The sequence below is a fragment of the Echiichthys vipera genome (genome assembly GCF_963691815.1).
Source record: "Echiichthys vipera genome assembly, chromosome: 1".
NCBI classification, from domain to species: Eukaryota; Metazoa; Chordata; class Actinopteri; order Perciformes; family Trachinidae; genus Echiichthys; species Echiichthys vipera.
This window is the reverse complement of record NC_139826.1, coordinates 23,289,593-23,312,465: the sequence shown is the minus strand read 5'-3', so window position 1 is coordinate 23,312,465 and position 22,873 is coordinate 23,289,593. Positions and strand designations below refer to the sequence as shown.

General features: G+C 41.2%; 1 protein-coding gene across 1 annotated transcript; it reads left to right on the top strand.

The window, feature by feature from the left end:
* The first annotated feature begins 5 nt into the window (after positions 1-5).
* znf821 (zinc finger protein 821) lies at positions 6-20,931 on the top strand. Its single transcript, XM_083916345.1, has 6 exons — positions 6-134; positions 10,207-10,338; positions 10,483-10,592; positions 12,286-12,384; positions 13,749-13,915; positions 16,923-20,931. Exons 1-6 carry the CDS (start codon positions 131-133, stop codon positions 17,875-17,877), a joined length of 1,467 nt encoding a protein of 488 aa, XP_083772471.1. The 5' UTR covers positions 6-130; the 3' UTR covers positions 17,878-20,931.
* Positions 20,932-22,873: the final 1,942 nt, after the last annotated feature.

Sequence of the window (22,873 nt, the reverse complement as noted above, 5' to 3'; positions counted from 1 at the left end):
GTTGGTGAAAAGAAGCGCGGACCGGCTGAAGTTTATCATCAATGTACAGTAACGTTAACGTCTTCTTCCTCACAGCCTGTGCCTCTGCCAGAAAGACTCCCGACTGCTATGCCAGTGCTCACTGGACACCATGGGTAATAGTTGAATTATGTCTTCCTGATGATGACAGATGTTGCTAAGCGGCTGTGCTGTTAATACTGGTTAGCATTTGCTAGTTCTAGCTAGTGAGCTTCTCGTGCATCGTTCTCGTTAATATTGATCTCATAAACTGATTGGCTCTAAATCATTTTGGTTTTCAGACATGTGATATGTATCGCACTTGCTGTATACAAACGCCGTAAATTTTATGACACGACGAGATTATTTTTGTTGAGATGGCATATTTTCCTTTTAACCTTGCGGAAGAATTTTTTAAACCTGTCAATGTCGTGCTGCGGTCCCTTTACTCGTGGCAGTCAGTGATGACGACTGCATGAAATGTTATGACATTAGCAGTTCAGGGTTGGAGCGCCACCTGGTGTTGCGACTGTGCTGTCCAAGAAATTATTATGTAGGGTGGACTCATAGACTGTATATATAGCCTATGGTTGGGCTTTATTAACAGTTTATTAAACATTAGATAAAAGGACTGCATTCGATTTGGTCTTAAACCTAAGTAACACAATCAGTCAACTTTATTGCCAATCATGTAATCAGATTACATACCAGGAATTTGACCTGTTTTTTTGTGCTTAGCGGAGATATACACATAGAAAAACACAGAAAGAATACACTAAATTTACAAGTTACACACAGCAACTAGGAACGACAACTATATAAGAAGAAGACTATAAAAGTTACAGATGGTTCATGGTTACAGATAATATTTAGATGGAGTAATATGGGTGAAATATTGTCAAGCAGCTTTCAAAGAATGTAAAGTAAGATGGAAGTAACACCATTTAGATGTAATCAGTTATAAAGCACCCACAATAATAATCAAATGGGTGTTACCAAAAGCACTGGTTGAAAAAAGGTGTTGGTGTCACTAAAAAAAAGGGAATTTAGGATCAATTGCAGTGATTGTGCGCGAAAGCTGTGGTTGAGCCTTATTCATGTATTCACAACCTTATGGTGTTAAAATGATCATAAAAATGTCTCAGTCAATAGTCATACGTTGATATTACTTATTCCTATTCAGTCTCAAGGGGGCATACAACAGGTATATGATAGATACCTTGATCAGGTTACTAGTTCATCACAGGGATATGAAATAAATGGATAATCACATATCTAATCATCAAGAATGTCCAACACTTGACCGTGGCTAAAAAATGAAGAGGGTTGTTTTATAATGCCATATATATTAGATCATTTTGTAAATGGATAATGTGATTTTCATTTTCATGTACAATGTTTTCTTTTAATTTGCCATTTTCCTTTGGATGCTATTCTATGTCTAGCGTAAAGACATTTTTTGAATTGTACATAGCACTATTGACAGTCTTGCTGTAGCACTTTTACTGACTTTAGAGTGTATGAATCACTATGCCGGTGTTTATACAAGTGCACACCCCTCAAGTGACTTTTTATTATATTTTCTCCTGCCAGCCCAGAGGCTTATCATCTGGGTGAACAAACAACACTCCTATCAGCATTCACCCACTCTAGCAGGAATACAAAGTTACCCAGATAACTTTACTGTGGCAAATCAGGAATGTTGACTTATGTTTAAAGGTCCATTCACCCAAATTACAAAACACATTTTCTCAATTATTCTTAATAAAGCCTTGCTGATGGTTTTGGTTTAATGTGGCCAAGTTTTGAGATTCCTATCACCACCCCAAAACAATATTTTAATGGACATAAGAGGAATTGAATTACCAGCCGCACCAGCCACACTGGTATTGTTTTCACCTTGTGTGTGTCATCATGGAAAAATGTAGCAGGAACTACCACCAAGGCGGTTTTGAGTACTTTGCCAGGTGTGTCTTTCTGTCTGTCTGACTGTGGACACTTGCATCTACCGTGTAAGTCACGTTAACTTTACGGGTGTGTACTGGAGATCAGAATGAAGGCTCAAAGATTGGTGCGCTCTGACACGTCTGTGAGCTTTGGGGAATGACACATGTGCTGAGTAAATGGAGCTGTGTTGTTGGAGGGTTACAGCAGATGCCACTAGTAATAAAGGGACGGTTTCAGCTCAGGTGCTCTTAGTCGGACATCATTTTTTGGGAACGCCCAAATGGATGGTGGATATACATGTCTTTATTTTTTATTTACAATATACTCTGGCCCAAGGCAAACTGCGGATGCCACAGTGAAACGAATGAATCATCCCCATGTTCTAATATAGTGTGCCTGCTGTTGAGCCTTTCGGCAGTTGCACACCAGATTTATCTGTGCATGGGTTGTACCCCAATTATATGTGGAACTACGTTGTAACTTCTCCTTTTTCCATCCTCTTTGGGGCACCAGAGGTAGGGTGGTAGGACGTAAGGAAGCCACACCACCCCCTCTACCCCAACAGACACACTTTACACTTTGTCGGAGCTGGTGTGATCCAATATAAAGATGGTCTCTATCAAGTGAATGCTTGGTCTATATTGACTCTCGTTTTTGCCCGTCTCCGGTCACTCAGCTGCTGGGACAAATAACAAAGCAGCTGCAGGATTGGCAAACTCCATTTCACCAGTGCCAGCCTACAGTAGCTGCGCCGAACAACAGACAACCCTGGCAACCAGCAATGCCGGCCGCTATTGGCTGGTACCATGGAAACAGAACGTGACAGAAAGTCATTGTCAAACCTGTCAACTCCTTAAAAAATATAAATTCAGACTAAATATATTTTTTTATGGAAAAACGCCCCATGGGTGTATTATTATTTAAAAAAATATAAATATTTAAATATAGCTTTTCATAAGGATTCTATATAATCAACCTTTAAGTATGAAAAGTCATTCTTGATCTAAAAAATTGTATTACAACTTCCACCTAATATTTAATACGTTTGAAAATATACAAAATTATCAAAATAGACAACTTTTAATTGGCATACATACTGATAATTTAACACTACAATGTGCTGTTCCTTTCGCAAATAGCTTACACCTAAAAGGGTAACCAAGTAACACATATATTGTATATGTGTTACTTTGTCGAACTATATGTCGAATTTTAAATTTCTCTTTTCTCTTTTATAAAATTATATACAGTATATTACTTACTTTGTGGAAGGTGTCCATTGTATTTTTTTCTCCCACACATCCTGAACGCACCATAGTATCTTTAGCATGAACCCCCCTGTCGTCCCTCCACATCCCACAATCCTGTTCGGTGTAGCTTCTCTGCTTTTTACGTTAGAGATCAGCTGAGCTCGTGCATCGCTGCAGTGAGTGCACGGGTGCCAGCGGCTCGGGATCGGAGCAGCTCGGGTCCGCTCGGTGTCTCTTGGACATCATTTTAAATCGACTGGAGACGGGTCCTTTTTTATATAAAAAAAACGGCTGCAAGAATGTGACTCTTTTATGCATCGGCTTTTTTTATTTTTCGCACCCCGTAAACGGCCCCGACTCTGCTGATCGAGTAGATGATTCGATCACAATCTTTTCATTTATTATTTCGCTCTTCATCTGTCCCCTGAGTGCGGAAAACACCTGGAACCGTGCGGGGTTAGGAGGAGATTCCAGTTTTTTAATCGGGACGGGGCAATAATATGTCCAGGCGAAAACAGACCAACCCCTTCAAAGTTAACTGTAGGTATTCCAGGTATTGTCTGATGTTTTGTTTTTTCAATGGCACATCCATTATCCGTGCATTTTGGGCTGATTGACAGGAATGTGTTGAATTATTATTGTTTCTGTAGCAACCTGCATTCAGTTGCTTTCCTGGGATGTCCGCTGTAGCTTGTAGACCGGATTTCTCTCATACAATCACATACTCTATTGCCTATTGTACAGTATATTCATAGTATACTATGTTAGCAGCTGACAGTTAAATATTATAGATGTTTTCCAAGTTAAAGTAAAAAAAAAATCAATGCTTTCGTTTGAGAGTGGTGATGGGTATCTCACTTTCATTTTGGTTTGTAGTTTATATGAGATTATTGTTGACTGATCGATTTATTTTCTTTATTCCACAATGGCCCCTTCAGTAGTTGTATATTGGCATAGTTGCAACATGTATGACAACAAATGACTGAACTAAAATAAGTGGACAGCAACGCTTATTGCCTGAATCAATGGGCACTATGGGCAAATGCAGGATAAAAAACAACAACATGCAAATGAGCACATCTCTGGTAAATATTCAATAGTTAATCTATTTTAAAGATTATTTTTGACAAACTCAGCCAGATTGGTGTATTGATAATGTGTAACAGTACTCATCACCTTAATCTTGTGCCAAACCTATAGTACCCAATCATGCGACATAGTTATGTTGACATCTTTCCTTTGAAATTGATAATGTGTAGCCCTGTTGGAGTACCAGTAAATTTATACCACTATTTGTGTGTTTTCCAAGTAGACTGATTCTAAAGAAGCCCTGTGATAGTATCTCCCTGTAGTTAGCCTGTATGTCAGGGCTTGTGGCGAACCATGTGTTTGGCTTCTGTTTTGTAAAGGTGTACTATCTGTAGATATATTTAGCACAAACATGTCTCAGGTGTTTGGAAGAAGCAGACCTAGAGTCTCATCACAACGAGCATTTTGTTAAACGGTAATCAGAGGGGGAAAGCTTTTATACACTGTGTATGCACGGTGTCAATTCAGTTTGCTTTGACATCTCAGTTCCAGTGCAAGATGACAAGAAAGCAACACAGAGCAGTAGAGGTGAAACAATTAGTTAATCAGTCCATTAGTGGATTGACAGAATACAGCACATAGTTTGATAACTATACATTTTAAAAGCTGGTTCCTGCTTTTGAGTTGTGTGGATTTGATGCTTTAATTTGTCAAATAAAATGTCAATAAATTAAGTAATCTGAAAATGTCACTTTGAGTTCTGCAAAGTTAAAAAAAGGGCATTTTTCACTGTTCTCTTATTTTCTGTATAGACAAAAGGATTCATCAAAAATGAAAATAATCAATATTTACATTCCCACAGAGCATATAGTTGGCAAAAATGAAGTAAAGCCTCAGCTATTCAAAATATATTCAATTGTTCTGTACTTTAGGATGACAGTTGTAGTTGAAGTCAATGTTTCTGTTGTTTCCTTGTCTCCCTTTTTAGAATGAGATATAGTGCTGGGTATCAGGACTCAGTCCAGTGCCAAGATGCCACCAATCATTTGGATGGGGAAGAGTGGTGGTGGCATGTGGTTGCACAACTGATGCTTCCATTCACATGATGGCTATCTAATGAAGTAAAGAGTACTCTATTGGTATCTGTATCACTTTGGTATTGGTACTGGTAACGTCATTTTTCTACATGATACCCAGCCCTCCGGAGTGGCACATTGTCCTCAAGCAACTTCGTTTGTATGCAGGGCTTTCACACATATTGAATTGTGGACTGTATACAAGCATGCTGACCTCTTAAAACACACCTTCGTTCACATGGGCAAGGGGATTGCCCACTGTAATCTGCTGTTAGCTATGTATGCTGCCTGCAGCCCTTCTTTCTAAACATAGTGTGTTTAAACTGCTGTTGAAATGCATCTTGCACTCGCGTCTGCATTAATCCCTGCGAGCTAATGAGCTCATTTGCTGCTCTGTAACACTTTTACGAGAGTCCAGAGTTTGAACTGAAAAACCCTCTGAAAGGCAGGATACAGTGTAACGTTGGCATGCTTTAGTGCACTTCATGCTGCAACACATTTTTTTAAACTTGTCAAGCCTGCCGTGTGTGTGCGCGCGCACGTGTGTGTGTGTGTGTGTGTGTGTGTGTGTGTGTGTGTGTGTGTGTGTGTGTGTGTGTGTGTGTGTGTGTGTGTGTGTGTGTGTGTGTGTGTGTGTGTGTGTGTGTGTGTGTGTGTGTGTGTGTGTGTGTGTGTGTGTGTGTGTGTGTGTGTGTGTGTGTGTGTGTGTGTGTGTGTGTGTGTGTGTGTGTGTGTGTGTGTGTGTGTGTGTGTGTGTGTGTGTGTGTGTGTGTGTGTGTGTGTGTGTGTGTGTGTGTGTGTGTGTGTGTGTGTGTTCGTTCGTTCGTTCGTTCAAGCACTGTTTTATATACATTAACTTTCCTCTGCTTTTGTTGTTTGGTATGAATAGCATGCACAGAGTTGCCCCTCTCAGACCAGACAGACAGACAGACAGACTGACAGACCAGACAGGCGGGGAGACAGTCTGACAGGGAGGCGGGCTGACACACACACACACACACACACACACACACATACGCATATACACACACACACACACACACACACACACACACACACACACACACACACACACTTACACATATATAGAGGGAATTCCAGACAATAATACAGTGCTGTCTGTCTGGCTTTGTGTCCCTCCGTGAGTTTGATGTACCACAAAAAAAAAAGTAATATATAAAAGTTGAAGGTGGCACATACTTTATGGGGAAAAAAAGTGGGTGTGTCATTCAGGTTGTCAGTAAATAGACATTAATAAGTTTAAAAGTATAAGTGCATGTATCACTGTTAAAAAAAACAGAAAACTCTTTACTATAATAAAACCTTTCAAATGTTTGTAAAAGTATGCATTTGTTTGAACATAGAAACGAGAAGTTAATTTTTGTTGGACTTGCATTTCATCTAAACATCATGTTCTGTCCAGCTGCAGTAGCTGAGCACAAACATTTCTTGATTATCTTTGATTGCCATGTGCTTTCATTGTAACCAAGTCTTGTGACAAGTATTACTTTTCTGTTGTAATTACCAAAATAGATCATTCAGGTTAATTTCAGGTGCCAAATATAACCAGAGGAAGTTCTCCAAAGTCAGAAGTGAGAATTGATCAGATATCTGGCCCGTCATCCTTGTGCGTGTGTGTGTGTATGTGTGTGTTTTCTTGGAGGGGACGGCGGCTGAAAAGGAGAAGGAGGGGGGCTTTGAATTCAACAGGACACCCATTGCTTGGTGTTTGAGTAGAGTTCTGTCTTTTGTCTGTTTTGTTTTGCGCGCTACCCCTCAACCAACCAACCCCCCCACAGCCCTCTCCCTCTTCTGTGTGTCTGTTGGCTGATGAGTTTGTCTCTTTGTCTGGATTCAGTCAGACACTGCGTCACCTCCTGCCTACAGACACACAGACTCAGAGATAACATCACAGTGGCAGAGACTGAGGGAGGGAAGATGGGGGAGGGAGGGAAGGAGGGAGCGAGGAGAGACAGATGTACAGACAGACCTAGCAGCGGGGGGATGGGTATCTCTCACACATCAATCATTGGCTATGTGCCGTGAAGCCAGCTTGTTGTAGTAGTTCATAGTTCAGTACTCTGACCCAATCTAGCAGTGCTAATGAATGCTATGATTTCTATGGGAAAAGTGCCCAAACTGCGTTCACATACTAACTTTACGCCGGTAGCTAAATAATAGAATGACAAACCTCCTCAAGATTACACCTCTGTGTGTGTGTGTGTGTGTGTGTGTGTGTGTGTGTGTGTGTGTGTGTGTGTGTGTGTGTGTGTGTGTGTGTGTGTGTGTGTGTGTGTGTGTGTGTGTGTGTGTGTGTGTGTGTGTGTGTGTGTGTGTGTGTGTGTGTGTGTGTGTGTGTGTGTGTGTGTGTGTGTGTGTGTGTGTGTGTGTGTGTGTGTGTGTGTGTGTGTGTGTGTGTGTGTGTGTGTGTGTGTGTGTGTGTGTGTGTGTGTGTGTGTGTGTGTGTGTGTGTGTGTGTGTGTGTGTGTGTGTCACACACGAGGGCTGTAATTACTTCTGTCAGTCTCAGGTAACTGAAGTCAAGATCTCTCTCCCATCGCTGATCTGTGTTGAAAGAGAGAGCTCACAAGGGAGGGAAATTGGATTTTAAGCCATCATTAATTTTAGTGATTTGAAGTGGGATGTTCTTGTGTGCGAATGCCAGAGGAGCTTTCAACAAAACTTGTCTCCATAACAGTAAAGCAGTGTTAGCGGTTAAATACAGGCTCGCAGGGTCGAGTGTGATCGTAAGAAAAGCGAAGGGGTTTTGCAGAATCTCCTGCAACCAACAAAGCTATAAAACAAAAAAGAGTGGCATTGCAAGGAGGTAAATGAGCCACATATGAGCTGTCATGGAATGAAGCTTTCCTCCCCCTCAGAGCTGATGGTATAGATATGGAAGTAGAGCTACATACAAGCAGGGAGGACAGAGGGCGAGCCAGGCTGTTCAGTGTGTGGGTGGTACTGAGAGAAAGAGAGAAGTAGCAAGGCAGTTAGCTAGAGGAAAAGAGTGCAGGCTGTTTCCCCGTGGGACTGCAGCATGGCTGTCGAACAGAGCTACCATGTATCTATGAGTGTATATGTGTGTGAAAAAGTGGGGGTTGGGATGCAAATGAAGTTGTGTGTGCACACGTATATGTCAGTGTGCTTGCCTTGCTGGCTTTGCATTCATTATGTTTCAGTATCGGATGGTTCATATGAAAGCAGTCTAATCGGCGGAGACCTTCTTGTGGTCTATGTCCGCCCAAAAGTCTTGAGAAAAATGTAGTATTGGATAAATAATTCACTATCTGTGTTGTTGTTTTTTTGGGGTGGACTGTGCTATTCTGATCATAGGGGTCACATTTGTCTCTGTTTTTATTATTCTAATAATCTCTATCATCCTGTGCTCAATTAAATAGCAAAATGTGCAGAGGTCAGAGGCCTGGACACATTTTATGAGTTTGGATAAAACCAGAACTCTAAGCTATAGGCGAATGCACTAGTGTTGAAAAATGCATACCTTCTTTTGGTATTCTATGATAGTAGATGCTGTTTCTATGTTGCCATAGAGATAAAGCATGGATACAATATATGGGTTACAAGGTGGCTTCTGTATTAAAGCAATTCTTACCTTTCTGGCATTTTTACACTTTTCTTCTTAAAATGCTCCTAATAAGCGTACGGCACACTAAAATGTAAAAGAAATCCACAAGGTTTTGAAACTCAGAAATATTCAATTCAATATTCAAAAGTCTGACCAATCATTTTATTTGGTCTGGATAAAATGATTAGCAGAGCTTCCTGCCTATCATCGTTGCAGTGTCCCTTCCAGTTGCCTGCCACTGTCACCGCTGTGAGTCGGGGGAGGAGGGAGCATCAGAGGCCAGGCAGGGGGATTAGGGTGGGACTTTGGAGGGAGGCTGAGTTGTTCATCTTCAAATTTTTACTAAGTGCCCTGACATGCCAGAAAGTTAAGAAATTGCTTAGAAACAGTTAAAGCTACTTCATTTATTGACATGTGTAAATATTCTAATTCATCATATTTACGGAATCGAAATTTGTGATATCAGTTCCTCAGCAGGACGTCCTCCTACAGTAGTGCAAAGTCATAGTGGCGTCTTTCTGTAGACACGTTTGTGTTCTCCCTTAAATCAAGTCAAATCCAACAGTTTTATCCCACCAGGGGAAATTTGGTTGCAATCCCATAATACAACAATCTAGACAGATCACACTGACACACAGCACAATAAGTGAGATCACTTCAGATGACGACAGGTGCGAAAAAAATACATAAAAGCACATATCATTTTGTCCTCTGAGCAGGAACTCTGTATCTACGGCCTGATGGTAGGAGCTCAAACCCTCCCTGCATGTTTCATGGTATGCAGGAAATGACAATGTAGTAGGTTTTCATCCAAAAAAACAATCTTCAAAATTGCTTAACTTGATAGATAGGCTTCTTCCGTTTATTTGCTCCACACCTTTTGTTATTTAAGGCTTTCCTTAAACAACGATACAAAGGTTTTGCACCATTCAACTACCATATCGTCATCATATGATTTGAGTGTTAAATAAGGGTATGGGTATATATGGGTACATTTTCTGGGAGATAAATTGGATTGTTAACTCCTTTGCAAGCGAATATTTCACATCCAAAAACATGTTTCATTGCTCTGATTAGTTGTTGGTTTATCCAATTGTGTCCAGAGGCATTTTGGGCTATGGGCGTTGGTAACGCGCCCTTGGAGATGTAAAATGAACCGAAATTTGGTTTGATCAGATGTTGAATGATGGTTATCATGGTATGACAAAATCTATGATGTTAGTCAGATATAACATACACACATGGGTCATATGTTAGCGCAGTTCTTCATGCTCACTGGAAACACTTGTCTTACGGTCTGCTGCTATCTTTCTCCCTCAAGGGCCATTCCACACTTCAGGCATCACAGGACTACAGCACACTATTAACATGGATGGCAGGGACGAATTCACCGAAGACAGTGAATGCTGCAGCAACAACTCCCAGGAAGTACAAGAGCAGGATAGCATCTCAGGTACAGGATGGAGGGACGGGACAGAGGGAGGACTGCATGGACTCTGTGCGGGACGTCCTCGTACTAAGGGGTGTTAGTGAGAGTAAGCCCTGCTCTGTGTTCTGTTGTCTGTCTGTATTGATAGGGCTATGTTTGCCTCCATAGAAGACAGTGATAGTGACCTTAACAACCACGGTGAAGACTCGTCCTCCGCTGACGACCACATGATCACCAAGAGAACGCAGTGCCGCCTACAAGGAGCGGGAGTCAAAGAGGTGAGAGCTCATGACACTTTTTGTTCGCAGTGGTATGGGGTACATCACATGTGGACTTTGTGAGCTGTGAACAATGATAAACTTGGTAGAGGTTGTTTTTTTTTTGTTTTTTTTTCAAATCTCATCCACCAGTTGTGCGTGAAATAGCAGTTGATGTGTATATTTTTTTTGGGGTGTAGATGATGTCTACTTTGTAGGAGGCTATGCCACTCAGTGTGCGTAAATGCAGTTTGAAAACCCGATTATATTCGGATGAAGTCTATACTCCGGTTTCACAAACGCCATGTAAACACTGTACCTTGGGTAAAATCTGAGTTTTCATACCCCGGTTTACAGACCTAGGTAACTCCTTAAGAAAACGAGGGGTATTCATGCATGCAAACAGCTTATTTGTGGTAATAGTAATTTGGTGTATGTGCATGCTCTGTGGGTTAAAACTTCCCCTCCCCACTCCGCGGCAGTGGCTTCTGACCCGGAAATAGAATAAACCAGGAAGCAACAGCGCCTAAAACAATGTGGAAAAAAACAACAACACAAGCTTTATCTTTAAACCGGGGGAGGACTTCGCCATGAAAAAGCAGTATTCCACCAGCTCTATGTTGGCAGAGCGCTGTCTACTGTACCGGAGGTTGAGTTACTCCCGTCATTTTCCTATTCTCTCCCACTGATGTAAACATGGAGAACTTCAATAATTTGATTATTCCGCTAACCGGGGTGACACCACTTTTGGGTTACTGCTGTGCATGTAAACGCATGGACTGTACTAATTACCGCAGTTTTAAAGGGTGTAGTCTAATTGTACTAACTGTAATTCACAATAAATGTGTTGCCACTGAGGAAAAATAGCAGGTAACTGAATTACTGTGTGGGTCAGCAGGAACAGGAAGTACTGATATCTCTTATATCTGACATTTCACATTGTTTCCTTTTCATCATTTCATCTGTTAAAACTGTGAAACACAAACTGGGTTTCAACTGGTAGCACTGCAGTATAGTTTATCCAACACTCATATGGTGAGCTTTTTTATTTGTCTAGATTCAAGTTTTTATTTGTTACATCCATTTTGAAGATTTTTGGCAAGTGAGTAAAATCGATTGATTGATAGAAGAGGTATTTTCATTTAGCTGCAAAAGTCTTTTAGAATGCTGTAGAATCATGGAGCACTTCTGTGGATTGTGACAACTTTGGGACTTTTGTAAAACCAAAATATACCCCTCCTACGCAATTAAGACAAATGGCACGCTCTTCGGTTGAATGGACTCGAACAGAACATCAGCCAGTATGTTTTGAGCCAGGACCTTCTGTTTGAAAATGTTCTGTATTTCAGCTTTTGTGTGAGAGTCACATCTGTGACAGCACACAGCATCATGACACTGTTAGTCAGTCACGGGGGCTTGTGAAAATTTTGCTCATTCACGCACTCAACACATCAGCATATACAGTATCACTTGCAGAAATGCTCCTGCAGGAAACGTGAAGTGAGTAGTGACAATATAATTACTGTGTCTAGCAGTAATGATGCATTACTGTGCATCATGTTATGTTGAGACCTTTAGTTCTGTTTCATTTTGGTACTTAGCTTGCACTTGTTAGGATTTAAACTTGCATAAATGTCATGGTGTAGATTTACTTTGCATATAGCATCGGTTTTACTCCTGAAATGTGTTTTTAATGCTGCTTGGTTTTCCTCAGGAGAGCGAGGAAGGGTCAGACCTTGGCAACAACTTTGTCTGTCCTCTCTGCACGCTGGATTTCAGCAGCCCCGAGAAGCTCATCTCCCATGTCTACCAGGTGAGAACAACATTGCCTTGCCTGTCCTAATCTAGTACAGAACCATGAAAACAAAGCAGCTTTAGATCCTTTCTTGCAGACTGTTTCTAGTAAGCTAGACGTAGGTCATCACCTTTTTAAAGCCCCTAAGTAGCTTTCAGCATCAGTACTTCAGTGAAATGTAGGTTAACTTGTAAGATCTAATGCTTACTTTGTCATGTAAATACAGGGAGAAAAATGTATTGCATTCAAAATGTATATACATGTATTTAATGTATTCAGTGACATTATCATATATTTTGATGAGGGTAAATCACATGTGCTCTCTTAAAAATGCTGTTGCAGGTTCATCTCTTGGCTCTTTCACTTCACAGTAATCCACATCATTCACTTTCATTGTGTGTGTGTCAGTTGCTGTGAGGTCTCTTAACATTCAGGATCTGATTTATACATTACTTCAGCATTTGCAGAACTCACAACATCAAAACTGTATAAGTTTTTTATTCTTGCCAATCTCAGCCAGTTAGTTAGTTTCTGGCTCTTGCACTCAAAGTTGCTGAAAGATGAGTGTGCATTCCGTCACTGTAGTGTTGAGCAATTATAACAGTGTCTGTCTTGTTAACTGTTGTGGAACGTATGGACAGTGGCACAAACCGCAGCAGTGTCACAGGGCTATTTAAATGCAATTGCTAGTTCTTGGCAGTGAGGCCCACATTTGACTGCCATTTGTAATTCCCTGTTTTTTAATTTTTAATCATGGACTGTATTTTCGGGCTACACGGTGGTGTAGTGGTTACCGGGTTCTCCGGTTTCCTCCCACAATCCAAAAGACATGCACGTGTTAGGTTATTGATGACTATAAATTGCCCGTAGGTGTGAATGGTTGTCTGTCTCTGTACGTCTCTATGTGCCCTGCGACAGACTGGCGTCCTCTCCAGGGTGTACCCTGCCTCACGTCCGATGTCAGCTGGGATCAGCTCCAGCCCCCCGCGACCCCGACAGGGACAAGTGGTTGAAGATGAATGAATGAATGACTGTATTTTCCAAATGTTTTGTTGTATGACATTAGCATTTTTATTTAGAGCAACAAATAACAAAAATATGTTGCCTGATTTTTCTAAAACCTTTACGAAAGTTACATGCCTAAAGCATGGACAGTAGGTATACAGCATGCATTACACCCACACCATCATTTATAATTATAATTTTATCAGTCATTAAACAAAATTTGATCCTTCTAATAAAAAACATTGATCACCTACAGTTGAAACTATTTTGGTTGAGTTCAGTAATTTATCTCTTAATGTTAGAGGTGTACTTTAAATGTGCCCCTCTTCTTTTTTTTCAGTTTCTTGTTCTTATCTTGTTTTCCTGTCTTTTAACAGCACACAACTATGATGAGCAATAGCAAGAGCTATGTGTGCCCAGTGTGTGGGCGAGCCTTGAGTTCGCCTGGCTCACTTGGACGGCATCTTCTCATCCACTCTGAGGACCGCCTCTCCAACTGCGCTGTCTGTGGCGCACGCTTCACAGACACCAACAACTTTAACAGGTTCAGCTCATCTCTACTCTATCTCTTGTCTCAGGTTTTGAACGCACATTGCTTTCATCTTTTAAAGGAATAAGTTATAAGAATAGCAACAGGACATTGAAAATTTTAGATGTAATGTTATAGATGCAGATGCGTTTCTGTTTTACTTCAAATGAATAACATACTCATCGATAATTAAAGGGATAGGTGTTCTTTTTTGAAGTGGGGTTGTACAGTATGAGGTACTTAATCTATAGTTAGTGTATTATTTACAGTAGATGACAGTTAGAATGCCGCCACTTTGGAGAAGCAGACCAGATTCCCGACATAGAAGCTAAGCAAAATACTGCTGTGGACGGGGGCAGCAACTAAACATATTTAAGACGCACCTAAACACAAAAGGCACACACACCTAAAACAAATTACATTTCAGTTTAGGTGTATGCTATATTTTTTTTGCAGTTAGTCAGACAGCACTCTCCTCCAGTTTCCACAGAAGTTTCCCCTCTCTCTTTTGGCTGTTCAGTCTCCCTCTGCACAATTTCTTCTATATACTCTGGCTCATGAAGGGATCCTCTTGTCTTAACAGTCTATTCCTTCAAACTGACAGCGTGCTGTCATCTACTTTAGATAACACACTGACTATGGATAAGGACCTCCTACAACCACACTACAAAACAGCAGACCTCTCATTTAAAGCACTTGACTTGTATGGAATATTCTAAGTCAGGTACTGCCACAGTTTTCAAGTAGATAAGACAAATAATAAATCACATTAAACAAATAAAATAAAAATACAGTGTTTATCTCAAAGTGTTTTGCTGCAGATGTTTTTATTAATGTTTAAACATTTTTAAAAAGATCTAAAGGTTCAGTAACCTACAACAGATCCCTTTATCAACATACAACAAAGGCAGCAGACATCACTGATTCAGCAGCAAAACTATCTTAAATATTGTTGTAGATGAATTGAAAACTAGAGACGGTTGTGACGAGATCTGGCAACAGACAGACAGAAACACCTGGCAAGGGCAAAGTACAAAATCCTTTTCTGTGGTAGTTCCCGCTACAGCAGGTGTCTCCAGGACCATGTTTTGCTCCTTCAAAAGATATATATATAAAACATATTTATGTTCACTGGTTTTCTATTTGTTCATCCAAAAATGCAGTCAAATCTGTGAAAAGGTGTGCACTACATTCTGTCTTTAACACACTCAAACACAACAGAGCAATGGTTCTCAAAGTATGAGATAAGGCAGGATGCAGAGGGATGAATAAAATTAGTACTGCAATGATGGATTTATTGGAAATAAACGTGCATGTTGCTTAGCAACTGCCATCGCGTTTTAGATTCAAACAACGCTGGCAAGGTCAGGACACATAATAGAAGGAGAAACATAGTGAGAAACTGTAATGTAAAGCAGAGGGAAAAAAATAATAAGCTATCATAGTTGGAAAGGTCTTCTACAGTAAGTAAAATACCATAAGTATGGAAAACTGAGCACAGAGTTACAATAGCTGCATCTTAGTTGTGTGTAAAAACCCTTCGCCTAATTAACTGTAAATAAAGTAACACATTTTTGGTTCCCACCGTGTTACCAGGAAACAGTCACCTCCTCTTGACCTGTTGACGATGTGCTCAAGTCCTCTCCTGAGGAGAGCTTATGAGAGCTTATCTCTAAAACAAATACTTGATGAAATGAGTCCTCTTTTCCCTCACTGGACTAAATAGTTTTAAATGATGTCATCATTGTAGAAGCCAGAATGAACTGTTGTCTGTTGTAATTTTATTGAAATAGGGGTGATACAGTTTAACATAGTTCCAATATAAAGAATGCAACTGATGTGCTGTACAGAGAGTTTATAGCTATTGCTAATTTAGTAAGTAAAGTAACTTCTTGCTGCTTGGACATCCGAATTTTAATAAATAAAGGTTCATCTTATCGTATCTTCAGCACAAATTTGTGCCACCAAAATGCAAAGCCTGACTGTGCTGTGCCCTTAAATATCGTTTGTTAACAAGCTGAATATTTCAAACAGAACTAGCTGTCATACTTCAAATTGATGTATTTAAAAGCCTTTGATGTAGCTTGGACACAATGTGCAACTTCTTAAATGTGGACACTAAGATTTGATCGTCAGTTGATCAAAGAATGTAGGAGATGACTGTTTGTGCCCAGATGTGAGCAAAATGTGAATCCGAACAAAGGAAACTAAGTGTTCAATGGAAAAAAGTTAAATTAAGCTATAACATTCACCTTTTAAGCAGGTTAATTTGTATCTCACAAGGCCAGTGACGGAAAAGACACCTAGATCAGGAGGTCAGATCAAGAGAAGAGAAAATGTATCAGGGGCCTAATGCTTCTTAGGGCGCACTCACACTGTCCTTCCGCACTGCGCCCCAGGCTTCAGGGTACTTGTCCCCCCTCCCTCTCCCCCAGCGCCCCAGGCCCGTTTGTACTCGCACTGCCAGGGCCTCGCGCAAATGCTTCTTGCCTGTCCATACGTCATCACGTCGTAATACGTCACGCGCATTGATTGACGTCATCGCGATGCGTTGCTTTGTTTACAAATCTTTCCATAGACCTCGGAGTTTTTGTGCGTCTTGTCGACTGTTTTTGAATATTTTCATCGATCAAATCTGCAGTAAACATTCCACCTCCGCATCACACCAACGGGAACCTTTCGCCACCATTGTTGTTGTTGTTGTTAAATGTCCGCGCATGGTCCCTCCTTCTTTTCTCTATGTCCGAACAGGCGCTCGTAAACGTGCGCACACTCGTGCTCGTACATTTGCAAACGCCCTCTACAAAAGCCCACCTCTCTCAGACGGGCCGTGGACGGCCAGCTGGCCGCAGTTATGCGCGGAGCGGTTGCACTCACACTGGTCAAACGCACTAGGCTTGTCCGGAAAAACCTGTTTTGGCCTGGTGCGGAAGGACAGTGTAAGTGCGCCCTACGTAACCCTTCAGACATAAAAGGGGAGGTAATACTTTGACCAGCTATTTAATAATGTGTCTTTTCTCAGGGACAAGCTTAAAGATGTCCTCGACACAACCAGGATGGACGTCGCTGATGGCAGGGACACCTGTTCCATGTCCCTGTCCAGCAGCCCGATGACCAGCCCGGGCCACGGGACTTGCTCCTGCCAAGGACCAGGCCCCAGTCCCAGTTCATGTCAGGGCCCTCACCCCTGTCAAGCACCTAACCCCAACCCCAACATGTGTCAAGCCCATCGTACCTGCCAGGGACCAGGCCACATACCGAGCCAGTGTCAAGGCTCCAGACCGTGTCACGGCCCAGGACCATGCGCAGGCTCTGACCAAGGACCCTCCTTTCCTTCACTGCCCGACAGCCTCCTCTCTGAAGGACCATCACTGGCATCCATCCCTGATGCTCTTAACTCCTCTTCCCCAGGCTTCCCTCCCATCCCCGACATCCTGAGCCCTATGCAGGTGTATCCTGCTGGAGTTCTTCTGGTGTGCAACAGCTGCGTGGCCTATCAGCAGTTAGTGGAGGCCCAGTCGCCGATGCGAAAATGGGCCCTGCGCAGGAAGAACGAACCCTTTGAGGCCCGCATGCAGCGTCTAGAGCGCGAGCGCACAGCAAAGAAGAACAAGCGGGCGTGCGAGACGGATGATGAGAGGGAAATAAGGAGGCTGCGGGACCGTGAGGCCAAGCGCATGCAGAGGATGCAGGAATCAGAGGAGCAGCGGGCGCGCAGGCTGCAGAGAGACAGGGAGGCCATGCGCATGAAGAGGGCCAATGAGACGCCAGAGAAGAGGCAGGCCAGACTGATCCGCGAGAGAGAGGCGAAGAGGATCAAGCGGCGGCTGGAGAAGATCGACCCTGCTCTGAGGACACAGATAGAGCACGATCCCGCTGCCATGGCTGCCCTCACAGCAGACATGAGTCTCTTTCAGTTCCCCTGCCCTATGCCTGTTCCTTCCATGGATAATGGTCTGTTCATGAAGCTGCCGTAATGGGACCAGGTCACTAGGGGATGGGGGTTAGAGGGGGAAGCAACTGGCCTTGAGCAGCACCATTAACCTCTGCACTCTGCCATCAGGCTGCCATGGTCACGGAGAACCATTCCTAGCTGGTTTACCTCCAGCTTCACAGACAAACTGCTTTGTTAAATACAGCAAAAAACTACTTCAATTTCTAATTTATTAAAGTCTAGAAAACCTTGGGAACAGGGTTGAGAATGTTTCCTATTGTATGGATGATGCCCTGGAAAGCATGTTGTAAAGAGATTTATCTGTTCGTCAGTGGGCTAGCAGATTTAACACAGTTCATTCTAGTAGGAGCAGTTATACTTCCTTTTGAGGGGAAAACAAAATCTTTTTTGCACATCGACCTTCAGTGACAGGAGCGGGGACTTTGTAGCCACAGCCCCCCTCCCCCTCCCTTCTGGTCCACTCTGCCAGCCCAGTGACTCGGGTTTACTGGTAGCTACACCTCTCTCTTCAAGCTGCCTCTGTGGGTCCCTGGGAAGTTCATATTCAGTCAAACTCTACTACCTCAGCTGGCGCCTTGGCTGCGCCCCCTTCAGTCTCATGGCTTACTGCGTTCCAACTCCAAGCTTCCAAAGCTCTACATGTACTGTACACTACTACACAGGATGCGGGTTGTTTCCCACAATTTGTGTTTGCGTTGAGCACTCAGGCGCTGTTAACAGGACACAAACGTTGACAGATGCAACTGTTTCACAAACATACCAGTTCCACTTGTGTTTCTTGACAGATCACCTCTCAAAGTTTTGTCCTAATGAACACACCCAGTGTTGCGCAACACCACCACCACCCCCACCCCACACACACACACACCTCCTGAGTTGTACATCTTGATGCATTTGCCTCTTTTCATTCTCTTTGCCAAATTGTTTTGCCCCCTGCATCTCTACACTCCGAATATTTTGCCAATGTCATTTCTTGCTTTGCGTTACAGAGCTTTTTTTAGGCTCATTAAAAGAAAACAGTCTGTGCTGCTGTTATTGTACTGTACAATACATTAGTTACCTCTTATATATTTTGGGCTAATTACATTAAAAAGATATTTTGGGTATTTTGAAGTGGGGGTAGTATGAGGTAGTCTTCGATAGTAAGTAGATGACCTGTAGTAGATGATGGTCGGTGCACTCCCAGTTTGGAGAAGCAGGCAGGAGTCCGAGCACACGGTACGGTAACATACTGCTGTGGACGAGGGCCGTAGCAGAAACGTATTTTAATCACCCCAAAAAAAAACTGCTCATCTAAAATAATCTCCAATCTGGCATCGCGCCAACCGTCGTCTACTGCAGTAGAGTAATAAACAGACTATTTGCAACTTTACCTATATCTATATAACTTGTACAACCCCACTTCAAAATACCTGAAATATCCCTTGCAGGAATATTATGCTAAAGTGTTGATTAAGTTGTCCTAATGAAACTGTTCCTAATCTGATACTTTACTTGAATTCTACCCGCAAAGACACATTTATTTTCCTCATGATGAGTAAATTACAACATGAAAATGTATTATTATTTTGAGGATCATACACAGATAATGCATCCTCCACATGCAATTTGTGTAGCATTCACATGCACTGCAGTACCTTCAATATACAGTATGTGACCCATACCACTTAAATTGGGGTTAATTATTTTCCTATGTCAGCAGAACTGATGAAACATATTTATTGAGTCGTACGACAGGAACTCAATTTGAAGTTGTGTTTTCAAATTCCCCATCCGTTACTGAGCATTGGGGCTGATCTCATGACACGTACAGTCAATACTGGGAGAGAGATTTTATTATTCTATAGTCATTAACCTCATTCCAGCACATATTTATGCAATATGATGTAAATATATTTTTCTTGTGAAAAGGTTTTGGGTTCTTTTGTTACCACCGGTGGTATAAAAATGTTTAAATTAGAGGCCGTGTCTGGATAGCCCTTGTTCAATTTCCTGATTCTTAAGGTTACCTCCAGTTCTCCATGACTTCACTTCTCCAGATGCAAACATTTACAGAGTCAATAAGTAGTTTCTGAAATATTCTTCTTAGAATATCAGAGACAAGGACAAGTTCTGGTTCTGTTTGAGTCACTCCTAGATGAGTCAATCTACCTGGCTGTTTGTTACAGCTAATTTAACAAAGGAAAATGGGATTTCTTTTGTTTTTTCTTTCATCCTCAGAGGCTTCTCTAGGAGTGCATCAAACCTCTATGCAACAGATGTGTTATTTATTGTGAAGGAAATTAATTAACTTTTCACTGAAACTATGCAGAATGCGACTTTAATTTAAACAGACTTCAATGTTAAGAGTTTAGCTTCTCAGGCAATTTAACTCAGTGAGAGGGCTCAGAGCCTAGAGACAACACCCTGGTCCATACAAATCATTTATAGTTCTATCATATGAAGTGATAGCAACGGTTGCGTGATTTTTCTAGAGACTCTTTGTCTTTGGAGAAGTGTTTTCTCTTCCTAGTTCAGCACATAAAAGCAACAGGGTCTCACTGCCATCCAATTCATGACATACTGTACTAAGGGCAGATTCTTGACAGAGGCTTCAGGTGTCGTATTTATTCCTCTCTTCTCTCAGACTATGAATACTGGGTATTCTCAGAGGTTGCTCTTTGAAATTGCTGTGATGCCCTTTGTCCCACAGTGGACCAATGCAACAGAAAACTGCGGCGTCTGTGGTCTGAAATGCTATTGCAAAGGAAGTACTCTGAACTCTGAGGTGATGCTGGTCTTTTACGAGCAGTACTTTCAGTATGGATTAGGTAAGCACTGCATGTGGTGAAACTGCACTTGTCCTAGAATGGTTCGATATGAGCTTGTGTTCTAATGTTAGTTTATGCCTGCCTGTTTTTTACAGTTTAATCAAAAGAAAAATGTTTAAAAAAAACGCTGGCCTTTCTATATTAATTCTATCAGGATTTTCTCTCAATGTCCATGTTTACAAAGCAAATCTCTCTGAACAAGGCCACATGAATGAGCTAAACAGCTAACGAAAACGTTCATGCTTGCTGCGATATCAATGCATTCTGACTGGATGGCACTTTGGGGATGCCATCCTCTGTTACTGGATTAACAGATGTACAGACCATGATGAAACCTGGTAAAGAATGTGGAAATAAACATTAACTTTACTATAATGGTAGTGTTCAGTGTCATGCCCCTCTGCTTTTGTTCTGTAAACAAACTCCGATCTAGTGAAATGTATTTATTTTTTTCAGTGTCCTGAACAATTGAAATGTTTTTTTTTTACTTTAATTTTTGATTATTGTAGTTTAACTGTACAGTACTGTAGTGAGACGTCTTAAAGGTGGTTAGCAGTGTCGTCTCACAGCAAGAGGGTTCCTGGTTCGAATGCGGGCTGGGGCCCTTCTGTGGAGTGAGTGTGGATGGTTGTGTGTCTCTTTCTGCCCTGTGATAGACTGGCGTCCTGTCCAGGGTGTACCCCGCCTCACGCCCAATGTCAGTTGGGATCGGCTCCAGCCCCCCCGCGACCCTGTTAGGGACAAGTGGTTGAAGATGGATGGATGGTTTTCATATTTCAATGCTATAGTAGCATTTAGATTTCAGTAGAGGTTACATTGCATTACAGTCAGTTGCTTAGAAGACTTAAATTATGTATTATGATTGGCTTCTATAGATTTATACCACTACACTTGCAAGTATACTTGTCACTATAAAGATCAGGATTTGACATTCAAAACATATTGACTCGTAAAGTAAGATGCATTGTCATATTACATAAACTACTACTACTACAGTATATAAAGTAATTATATTAGCTCCCCTATAAAAAGCTGCAGCATTAAAATTCTTTATAGTAATGCATCAGTGATAAACTAATTATAGGTCCATTCTGCTGCATATTCCTGATTATACTTTAACTATTTTAGTGAAATTATGAATGAGGGAATTTAACTTGTAAAAACTTTTACTATTTTCACTTTAATAAAAGCTCAATACTTCTTTCTAAATGCCACTAAAGAGAAAAAATACACAGCACACAAGTTGGATAATAGTTTATATTTATATTTGTATTTGTATATATATATTATATTGTGTTTACTTAACAAACATGATAAATGCAATGTCTCCAAGTTAGCTGTAACAATAAAAATACAATATCTTTGTGTCCTTAAAGTACATAGAATTAAAACAGCAAAACAAATACCGCCCTAAGTAGTTCACAGAGAGGTACAAATATACAGTACAAATCTATTTTATTCAAAAAACGGTACAAATAAAAATGCAACAAAATAGAGATATTAATGCTTTGTTAAAGTCAGGTAGGTGTAGGGTATTCTAAGGGAGCACTTTCGGTCGACAACTCTAAGGCTTCTGATAAAGATCAATACATATTGGTACGGCCATACGATATTAAAACTTACTATACAAAGTTCATACAACCTGGATTATACTTGAGGATTGAATGCTACATTTACATCATTGCATATATTTTGCAGATTTAGGCATTTAAAAAAAAGATGCAGTTTTTTGTTTGTTTTTTGATAGTTGCACGTCACATAAAAAAAGCAGTGTCACCTTGTACCAAAAAAAGTACAATGTCAAATCTGAAAACGCAGACTTCTTTAAAACTTTTAACCGTTCTTGTTTCTCATTTAATTGGACATCAGAAACACCGATATCATCCTAACTTCACTTTTGCAGTTCAATACGGGATCAGACGGAAAGTAGTTCACACCGCCAACATCACAAAACATAATAAACCATCACATTACCACTAATGAAAAATCTATCTGATTAATGCAGCCTGTTGGTCTCAAACCTAGGTTCTGTTGTTCCGAGACTTTGGGACAAAACACAAGACGCCAAACACAATCCATTAATTCGAGGGATAAAAAAACAAACTGTAGTGATCTTGTGCAACAACAATAAAATCAACAAGTGTGTGTGGGTGTAATTTTTGGATTGCCCCTCGTTGCGGATACTCTTGGCATTAACTTGTAAAAAGT